This window comes from Pundamilia nyererei, unplaced genomic scaffold (assembly GCF_000239375.1).
Source record: "Pundamilia nyererei isolate P.nyererei 1_Seehausen unplaced genomic scaffold, PunNye1.0 scaffold00036, whole genome shotgun sequence".
NCBI lineage: Eukaryota > Metazoa > Chordata > Actinopteri > Cichliformes > Cichlidae > Pundamilia > Pundamilia nyererei.
Window position 1 is genome coordinate 3,900,628 of NW_005187437.1, and position 10,928 is coordinate 3,911,555.

At 37.9% G+C, this 10,928-nt stretch overlaps 1 protein-coding gene across 1 annotated transcript; it reads left to right on the forward strand.

Annotated features, from left to right (window-relative positions):
* The first annotated feature begins 1,190 nt into the window (after positions 1–1,190).
* On the forward strand, positions 1,191–7,204 carry LOC102214125 (5-hydroxytryptamine receptor 3A-like). Its single transcript, XM_013910115.1, has 10 exons — positions 1,191–1,240; positions 2,945–3,065; positions 3,233–3,277; positions 3,397–3,506; positions 4,401–4,570; positions 5,134–5,294; positions 5,880–6,090; positions 6,260–6,547; positions 6,785–6,977; positions 7,126–7,204. Exons 1-10 carry the CDS (start codon positions 1,191–1,193, stop codon positions 7,202–7,204), a joined length of 1,428 nt encoding a protein of 475 aa, XP_013765569.1.
* Positions 7,205–10,928: the final 3,724 nt, after the last annotated feature.

A 10,928-nucleotide genomic window follows, 5' to 3' on the forward strand; every position in this document is an offset into this window, starting at 1 on the left:
CAGGTGGAGGTGCTGAAAAACAAAATGGGTGAACGGTTACTGTAGGTGTAAAAAACACGTTCTGTGCTACCCTGTAAGTGTTTGTGACGCATTGCATAGACCACAGTTTTCTATTTACTGCTATTTTTGTTGGTGATTTTTGGTTTGTGTGTTTGTTTTTTAATCTATTCACGAGGCCTCAGTGACCTCAAACAGACGGAAATAATCTGCCATTGTGACTGTTTGCATAATAAAACACGTTAAAGGTTTGGGACTGTAAAGTTATTCGCCAGTATTGGTCTCTAATCCATGATCATTTACAAAATGTTTTTTCATTTGTTTTCCCTTCAACTTTTGAGACCATATTTTTGTGCAATGCACCAGTGGATAAACTGAATTCCAATGACAGAAGACTCCTGTATATCCTTCTGGCCGCAAGTAAAAAGCCTCTTACGAGAAGATGGCTTAAGCCTGAACCACCAACGATAGAAGACTGGACACATTCTGTACAAGAGATCTATACGATGGAAAAAGTGTCATTTTCTCTTAAACTTCAGAGGGATACCTTCTATGGAATATGGTCTAAATGGACAGACTATGTTAAGCATATGAGGTGTGATTTTGTATATGATGTTACAACCCTGAGTACTACGTAAACCTACCTGCCCTGCTGCCTCCTAACCCTAGTTTTTTTTTTCTCTTCTTCTTTTCTTTTCTCTTCTTTTTCTGTCTTCTTTATTTTTCAATTACAAGTTAAAATGTGACAGCAAAGAAAGTGTAAAAAGGCAAACTACTGTTATGTTCAACAGCTGTCCCAATAAAAGAGATAATAACACAAAAAAAACGTGTTAGACAGGTATGCACAACAGAGTTCTAGCACATATATTGTTTTGTTTATTATTTTTGTTGTTCTTTTTTAGTGAAATCTGTTATTTGTGAGACTCTATTTATAAAATGTGTATAAAACATTGATGATTTAAACAATAGAGTCTTTATTAGTCTTAAGATTGCTGTTTTGTTCGGGGTAAGGCAGGTAGTGGCTGTGGTTAAGGAGGCACTAAATCTCCAGAGGTTCATCATTACAATATTTCTTTAAGAGACAAAAACAAGTATGTGTGTGTGTGTGTGTGTGTGTTATCAGGAGGAGCTTTTCACTGCACATTATTAAAAGGTGGTGGTGGAGAAAGTTTAGTCTATCAAAAGCTTTCAGCATGAGCCCGTCTCAGCAGAGAATCAACTTCATCACAGGATTACTCTTAATGTCAGGTAATGATAACACCTCTATTTCCTACTTAAGTGTTCATACTTTATTTTCTAAACCTAAGCAGGTTTTCATCTGCAACAAATGTTTTTAATAATAATGATAAGCATGACTGTTATTATTTTAATTATTACTAATGTAAAGGTTTTATCTGTCAGGTCCAGGTTAAAATCAGTCTTACTGTGCAAATATATTTGTTTCTTTTCCCTTTTGTACATTTAGTTTATGTCACTGTGGTATGCTAGAATCACACTTTCTAAGTATAAGTACTGCAAGGACGTTTGTTTTTTTTACTGCTGTAAATATTTTTTGTTATTTCATCTTCTAGTTGGCAACTGTTGTTATTGTTTAATGGCTTTTAATGAATAACATTTGATTTGACATTTGATGAATAACATTTGATTACAGCAGAAATCTTTCTAAAAGTGCTATAAATAAGTTCCCTCTCCCCCCTTATCTTATGTGCAATACCACTGATTTCCTTTCTGATATGATAATACAGTAAAATTCAGGCAGCAATACTGATCCAATACCGATACTTTGAGCAAAAACTTGATGTGTTTGGATTAAAAATGAGAGTATTTCAAACTATACCTTTATAATGAATACAGGACATTAGACTCTTGTTCTTATTGTTTAAATATGAAGAATTATCATACAGTGTTAGTACATACATTTTAAAATATTCAGTTAAGAATCAAAACAAATCTGGCTGATTGAAAATGATAGAACTAAGTAACATTTTGTACATACACATTATTATCTGTCTTATGTATGAAATACGCCTAAAAAAATCCATCATAAAGTCTACAATCAGAAGTGCTTAGTGTAACTCATAAACACACACCTGAAAGCAGATAAGCTGTAAACTGGAGAGGAAAAGTCATCTCACTAATTTAGAAGATGCTTATTTAGTTTAAGAAAAAAGTTTGTTGCGCTTTAAAAAACAAAAAATCCTCCTTCACTCCTCGGTGAAACTAGGGCACTTATTATTCATTGCTGAAAAAAGAGTATGCAACCATAAGGTTTCTTTTCAACACTGTAACCAAGCTGACAAACAGTCAGAGCTGCTGAATCAAGCTTTTCTTTAATCGAAACAACTAATGACTTAATGAATATTTTCACAAAATACATTTAAACCATCAGAGAATAAATTAGTCATCACCATCTCACAGCTAATATTATGTACAGCTACTTGCACTACTACTGATATTTGTTTAGTACAATTTTCTCCAATGACCTTTCTGAATCATATCTACTGTATTTTTCACACTATAAGGCACACTTAAAATCCTTTAATTTTCTCAAAAAACGCTGGAGGATGAATGCTAATGCTTGTTTTGCTTAACAAGCGCCTTATAATTCGGTGCGCCTTATGTATAAAAAAACAGACCCGTTCATCGACAGTGCGCCTTATAACCCGTGTGCCTTATGGTCAGAAAAATACAGTAATTAATAGATTTCAATTTATTGTGCTTGCTCCAAGGGGGTCATTATTTTAGGGGTTTTATCTTACAATATAAGGTGCCTTGAGGTGACCCTCTTGGTCACCCCATCTAATCTGACACTATAGGTAAAAATCCATAAAGGCAAAAACTCAAAAGCAAAGTTTATTCTTTGTGTTTTGTTGTTTTTATGAAATACATTTTCTCTGTGGTCAGTGTCTGTATGTTACAGTATACTGTCTTGTAAAAATGGCCACAGTGGCCCAACACACGAGTCCTTGCAGGCTGTCTTTGACCTCCAACCCTTCAGGCCAGCCGTGAACCTCAGCAATCCCACCATAGCCAACATCTCCTTCACTTTGTATGCTGTCCTCGGTGTGGTGAGTTTCCTTATTACCACTTTAAGAAATGCACCAAGACTTCTTAAGGAATTTCTCTAAAACCACATATTATTATCATACCTATTCTTATTTAATGCTGTTTTACTGTAACTCAAATTGAGTGGTACCAGTCAACAACAGGTTTACTCATATTCACTGTATTTCAGAATGAGAAAACTCAGATACTCACTACTTTCTTGTGGCTGAGACTGGTAAGTACTCAATAAATGTCAAACTTATAGTAAGTATAACCATGGACACTGTAAAAAGCTGCTCACATATTTAAATGTTACACTGGAGGTTTAAAATCAATGCATTACTTCTGTGGCAGTACTGGCACAATGAGTTCCTGGTCTGGGACCCCAAGGAGTGTGATGGTGTCACGAAGATTTCTCTACCTGTGAAGGAGCTCTGGTCTCCGGACATCATTGTTTATGAGTTGTAAGCACTTCAAATAAAACATTTTTTTAAATAATAACATTTATGCATTTAATCAGTTCAGCAAAATGAACCTGTAAGCATGAAACCACACATGCATAGTTGCCATGGTAAATGGCCTGTATTTATATAGTGCTTTACTAGTCCCTAAGGACCCCAAAGCGCTTTACATATCCAGTCATCCACCCAGTCACACACTGGTGATGGGAGCTACATTGTAGCCACAGCCACCCTGGGGCGCACTGACAGAGGCGAGACTGCCGGACACTGGCGCCACTGGGCCCTTTGACCATCACCAGTAGGCAACGGGTGAAGTGTCTTGCCCAAGGACACAACGACCAAGACTGTCCAAGCCGGGGCTCGAACCGGCAACCTTCCGATTACAAGGCGAACTCCCAACTCTTGAGCCACAATCGCCATAAGTCTAGAGTGATAAGCACGAGATGCTGATACAGATCTGAAAAAGATATTTTTGTGAACAGGCTTGGAATCAGCCAAAGATCCTGAAGTCCAGTTACAAAATACAAACCATGTGGATATTCTAAGATGTCATCTGCAGCTACATTATCGACTCTTTCACACAGACATTTTAGCTTGTCACAGTGGAGGAACCACAGGTGTAATAAGGATAGATACAGACCTCTTATGGTCCTAGTATTGTGTGTACTTGATTACTGTAATTACTTACAGAGGCACTTGTAAAATTATGAAGTTATAAAAAATTCCTGTACTTGTATTTATTTCTATTTTTACTTTACACTGCCTCAAAACATATATCTGTTGTGTCTCATACATATGTATCCACAGTGGGACTGATACAAATACGATCTCTCTTTTCTGTCATTGTTTTTGTTCAATATTATACTATTTCCTAATTTCCCCACCTCCCCCTGCCAGTGTGGATGACGACGTCTCCCAGGCATGTCCTTACGTCTACGTTAACCACACGGGTCACATCCGCTGGGACAGGATGCTGCGGCTCGTCTCATCCTGCAATCTGGAGATCTTCAGTTTTCCTTTTGATGTGCAGAACTGCACATTTACATTTGGCTCTTACATGCACACCAGTAAGAATGGGCTGCTTTCAGCTTTAATTCAGAGGGTTTAACAAAAAAATTGCATCAGCCGTTTTAGGAATTACAGCCAATTTTACACATAGTTCACATCTTCAGTGGCTAAATAATATTAATGGAACAAAGTAACATAATTTTAAACATAATAATTGTTTTTAATACTGGGATACAAATTCTCTGACTGCCTGAAGTGCAGAAGCCATCTAACCAAATACTGTTTCCTCCCTTTCCTCCCTGCTAGGGTTTTACTGAAGCCACCTTCAGTTGCCGTTTGTTTTTGGGTCTTTTTGGGTTGTAATAAATAAATAAAAAACATGTTTGTTTGGGTTGAGATTAGGTGACTGTTATGAGACTGACTCCAATTAATTTGAAGGACTATGTTTGAAAATGTCTGTATTTCCTAAAGGGTTAATTGAATAACTTTATTAAACCGCTTAAATGACAGCCAAATATCTTCATTTCAATCACACAACTATCATACATTGTGTGCAAATTACAAAATTACTTTTGTATGTATACCTAACAGTGTATTGTGTTGCTGTGGTTGTCTTACATAGTACGGGATGTGAGGGTCAGTCCAGCTCTGCCTTTTAAGGAGATGTCTCTAAACTCAAAACGATACCTGGAAGCAAGTGGAGAGTGGGAGCTGGTGGACATACTGGGAGAGACCTCCATACTTAAATTTGGAATCGACGAATGGGACATCATCACCTTCTGGGTCAGAGAACCACACTGAATTTCCTACTTTTAAATAAAACAAATATAACAGACTGAAACTAATTTGGGCATCAGAGACTCCACAGCACAGCAACAATGGGACTGATGCTTACTTATTAATGCTATTTACCACTAGTGTCTGTATGGCAAATATACAATGTAAGCCAGCAGGTATAGTTTAGCTCAACACAGAGTGTGACATGTAGCTGAGTCTCTTATTATTAAGGTCAGAAGTTGTTTTTAAAACCATCCAAAAGGCTTTACTGCTTGACCACAGATTATCTGCAAGCCACTGCATCACTGTAGACCTTTAAAGTGATTTTTAGCTAACTGTTTCCTTTCTTACTTCTCCTATACAAACTTTTTGAACTGCAACAGGCAGATGGTTTTGTACATTCTCATCCCCAAACAGGAGTCGGTGAACGGTATTTTAGAATTTAGCATTTACCAATTCAGTATCTATCAGTTTATAGAAACCAAAAAAGAACCAACAGAATGAATGCAAAATTAAAAACTCACTTTTATGAATACAGAAGTCACACCTGGGAAGATGCATCTAAACTGCATGTGCTTTCTTGTTCACTAGGTGGTCGTAAAGCGGCGCCCAGTGCTCTACGTGGTCAACCTTCTGATCCCAAGTTCTTTCCTCATGCTCATTGACATCCTGTCCTTCTACCTGCCTCCCCATAGCGTCGACCGTGCCTCCTTCAAAATGACCCTCATCCTGGGCTACACAGTCTTCCTGCTCATCATGAACGACCTGCTGCCAAGTACAGCAAATGGCACTCCCATCATAGGTGCATACTGTTATAAACCACCTTATAGATAAGTAGAAGAAAATGGTTGGAAGGCTTATAGGTCCCAAATTTAGCTGCCTGTTAAAAGTGCTGATAAACAACTCAGCCAACATCTTAAAAGTTAAATGTATGACTACTTTAATGTTTGTCCTTTGATTCTTCAATCTAGGTATCTATTTCTCAGTGTGTCTTGCCCTCATGGTTATCAGTCTACTGGAAACAGTCATCATTACAAATGTCCTCCACCATAACTCCTTGAAATATCGGGAGGTTCCAAAGTGGGTTAGGGTTGTTGTGCTCAAACATATAGCAAACCTCATCTGCTACCGCTGGCCAGAAGATATCCAGCCGCCTTCTACACCACAGAAGGATAAACCTGGAAACGCCAATGGCAGTTCTGGTCCTTGGATCATTCAACCAGCCAGCCGGGCACCTGACCAGCACCCAGTTAGTAACGGTAGCCAACCTACATAATACTCTGTCATTACTGCCATTGGCCAATTGGTACTGAAAAATCTTGTGACCTTAAAAGTATTTGACAAAACATACTGGCAGGCATCGCTTGGTTCACTCAGATACAAAAAGGTTACATGGGCAAATGTTCTATTCTGTATTAAATTAAAAGATATCTGTGGTGTTAAATATATTATGGAGTGCTCTTTATTTGACTTTTTAATCTCCACTTTTCTGCCAGGTACATCTGCTCTGCCTGAACTGCAACAGATCTGTCAGTACCTTGCTGAACTTCGTGCCCACCTCGTCTCTCTGCAGAAGGAAAGCCAGCTGTTGGACCAGTGGTGCCATGTAGGATATGTCCTTGACTTCCTGCTCTTTCGTATCTATCTACTGATCATCAGCTGCTATGCTATGGTTATTGTCACAATGTGGTGCATTTGGATCACTCAAACCTAAATGAATATTGATATGATCCAGGATGGGTGTCTTGTATAAACAATTAGAAAACGTGAATGCATGACAAGGACTGTATTTTTTTTCTCTAACATAAAGTATAATTTACTTGTAATTTTGAAACAGGCCAACTGATAAATACAGTGCAGTGGTTTTAGGACAGGGGCTGGTCATCGTCACCATCATCTGCCACAGTGATAAATGAGTTAATCTTCCCTCAGAGCAATGAGGTCCTTTCTCTCACAGTCCAAACACATGCATGTTAGGTTAACGAGTGATTATAAACTGGCTGTGCATTTGGGGATAGATCATATTGCTTAAAGTGGATGAATGTATGATTCGATGTGGTTTGAGCTTTGCATGATCAGTAAGATTTTCAAAGTGCTAATATATATATAGCATGCCTTTAGATTTATTGCTTGCTTTTTACTATTAATCCTGTACAGCAGTAGCTTCTTTTATTAACCCTACCAGTTACAAATTTTTTATAATTAACCCAAGATCTGATGACAGAAAACAGTAACATAATAACTGAAGTGAACTATAACAATGCAGTTTTCTTGTCTCTATGTGTGAAATCAGCTGAAGAAGAGTCGTGTGGTAATAAACTCTCAGACGCATTACATTTTTAATCCATTTTAAACACACACACATATTTATTATTATTTTTATTTTGTCAAAGAAAGAAATTTTAATGAAAATAAAATCTTAATTAGTAATTCTGAAAATAAAAACAGTGATGCTTACCATTATTTTTAAATCAAAGACACAAGTCACAGAGGAAAATCTACTTTAGAAAAAGTATGAACAATAAAGTAGGAAATAAAAATTTGTTATTGTTACCTGATATTAACAATAAGCCAGCAATAAAGTTGATCCTGGGCTGAGATGGACTGACCCACAAAGCTTTTGATGGACTATTTATTCGCCATCACCACCTTTTAATAACATGCAGGATTTAAAAAAACGCCAAGGGGCTGCGAGACATTTATACAGCCGTATTTCGCACATGACTATGAAAGGCGGAAGAGGAAGTAGTTCCTTTGAATGTAAACGATCCGAATGATATAGTTTCTTTCCACTGTTCCTGTTAATGATAAACTACATATTTACCCTAAATTACTAAAATATTGATATTTTATATGAGAATCAATTCTAGAACATAAATGACTGGTATCGGAGGAATCGATATTTCAGGATCGATCACAACAATGGCTGAGTGTAATTGGAGTCATGTGCGGACTTATTTTACCTCCACAAACAGCTGAGACGTGGTTTGCGATAAAAGTAGCAAAAAAGTGCTCCAAGAGTGAGGTGTTGTGGCCATACTAGGGAGACATTCAAAAGGGCTGTTGAGGGGGGATGAATGCATTTTACAGGGTTTATTTGTCGGATAAAATACGTTAAATGTCACCGTTATTATTGGCCGGCCCGGAAACAACGGGGGTGTCCAAATTCAGAGGCTGCTTCCACCTGAGGACCCGGCCTTCGTGGTCTAAAGAAAGCCGGGTAGTACGTCGTGCTCCCTCGGTGGAGTGAAACTCTGCCGTCTGCTCCTATCTAAAATATAACCAGGCGCTGACGTAAACTCTCGACCGTCTCACACTTTGTTTAATTAGTTTTCTGTTTAACGTTTATTCAGCTGTGTGAAAACCCCGGAGGACCCCTCCCGAGGGATTAATAAAGTTAAATTTTATTTCATCTAATCTAATAACTTTAATCTCAGCCAAACCGATTTACTCACGAACAAATAAAACACTGAAAAAGCCAAACAAGAACATTTTTAAGTTATCAAAGTGACTTATATATCATGTTTAACCCGAGTAGTGAAAGACCGCGGGGTTTGAAGACGATGTGTCGGCTCAGATATTTGAAGTTTACACAGCTACATTCTTACCTGAAAATATGTTTAAAGTTTTTTTGCGACCCAGAAAGAGAAATAAGAGTAATATTAAAACTAAGTAGCTGCCGTCATTGTTGGAAACTTGAATTGGCTGGGCCGTGCTATGAATTCTGGGATATGGTTTTTCAATTCTGTTGTCCAGGTGGAAAATCGGGAGAAATTCGGGAGAATGGTGGCTCCGGGAGATTTTCGGGAGGGGCACTGAAATTCGGGATTCTCCTGGAAAAATCGGGAGAGTTGGCATGTATGGTTGTGGCAACATCACTAACCGTGTCAAACACCTCAGAGTAAATCACATCACAGAATATGATGAGCTTATGTGGAGGGGAACTGAAGAGGAGGAGTGGACAGGGACAGGTGCTGCTAGGGCGAGACAGACGTCTCTCACGGAGTCCTGTAATCATTATGACGCTATTATTTGAGATACAATAAATAAAATAAGTTTTGTACAAAGTATCGGATCAGTATCGTCGATACCACCCTGAATATTACTTGGTATCGGATCGGAAAGAAAATCAGTGGTATCGCACATCACTACCGGAAAGGGTTACAAAGGCATTTCAAACACTTTGGGACTTGAACTGACCGACCTACTAAAATTACTCCAAGGTTACGTACACGGGTATTTTTGAAAACGGAATTGTTTTAAAAAGAAAATCCTGTTGAGCCGTGCAGTTTTGAAAAAATATCTCCGTCCACATGTAAACGCTATAAACTAAATGGTGACCAATCACAAGGCTAGAAAGACCCAAACGCATAGAAAAATATGCATTTTCAAAAATACCCCTGTACGTGTGGACGTAGCCCATCGACGTTTCATCCAGAAGGTCACAAAAGAACTGGAAATAAAAACCTAAAGGCTTCACTTGTCTCAATTAATGCTCCCTGAAGCCTTTAGGTTTACCAGGACAATAATCCAAAACACGAAATCATCATTTTTTTAAAAACGAAACTTAATAAAACTTAAGAAGTCAGGAAGGGGCAAAAAAAGCTTTGTGCTCAAAAAAAGATTGGGAGCATAATATTTTTGCACTGCATTGTAAAATAAAGCAATAATGGATTTATTCACAGTTACATAGTGGAAAGTGTGGTACTGTTTTACACAACACTTGCCATGGGCCAGGGTGAGGGTAGAGAAGATCATGAAAAAGGTTTGGGGTGAGAGAAAGGGGGAAGGAAGAAGAAACTATTGGTCCTCCTTTGTGGATCCATCATTCCCCTTAAACTCGATGTTGCTGGGACAGTTTTTCTTCTGCACTCTGCTCCAGAATCCACTCCTGTCCTCGGCTTTCTTTTCTTTTGCCTTCAGCTCTTGTAAGGTTTTCTTTAGGTGCTGCTTGGCATCTTTAACTTTTTCTTTTTGCTGTTTGGCCAGTTTTACTGTTTGAGGAGCTCTTTAGCTTCTTTTTTGTGCATTTGTAGGTCTTTCAGTGCATTTTTACAGTCTTTCTTGGTCACTTCAGTGTCTGTCATTGCTTTGAGGAATCCCTTCAACTCCATTTTCTCCTCTGCAACTTCATCTTACACTTTCATCAGTTCCTTCTTGAGATTTTTACTTTCCTGTCTTGCGGGGTTCATACACCTTCTTCAGGGTTAAATTCAAGCCCTTTCTAAGCACTTTCAAGTCCATTTTCAAGCTTTTCCAGCACTTCGCATAACCTCAGTAAGTATGTGAAAATAATAACATCATTTTTGGTTGACTTAAACACCTTTGTTCCCCTTTTGTTAAAACATAGAAAAATGCACTACACAAAAATACTGCAAAAGGAAAACGTTGCCTTATATGCATAAAGTACATAAACTCAAAACGCATATTTCACTTAAAAATTAAGATGTGCAAATGTGAAAAAAACTTGTTAGAGATATTCACCTCCCATTGAAAAAAAAAACAATCCTACAAAACAAGAAAACTGCACCAAACACCACAAAATAACACACAGTAAGGCCAATATCCGATGAGTCTTCTCATCGGATATTGATGCTTCTTTTCCTATATGACACAAAAAATAGGAGACTAGATTTTTTT

Coding starts and splice junctions, on each gene's coding strand:
- LOC102214125 (XM_013910115.1), top strand. CDS start 1,191: ATGAGCCCGTCTCAGCAGAGAATCAACTTCATCACAGGATTACTCTTA. Junction 3,066..3,232: donor TGTATGCTGTCCTCGGTGTG/GTGAGTTTCCTT, acceptor ACTGTATTTCAG/AATGAGAAAACTCAGATACT. Junction 6,548..6,784: donor CCAGCACCCAGTTAGTAACG/GTAGCCAACCTA, acceptor CTTTTCTGCCAG/GTACATCTGCTCTGCCTGAA.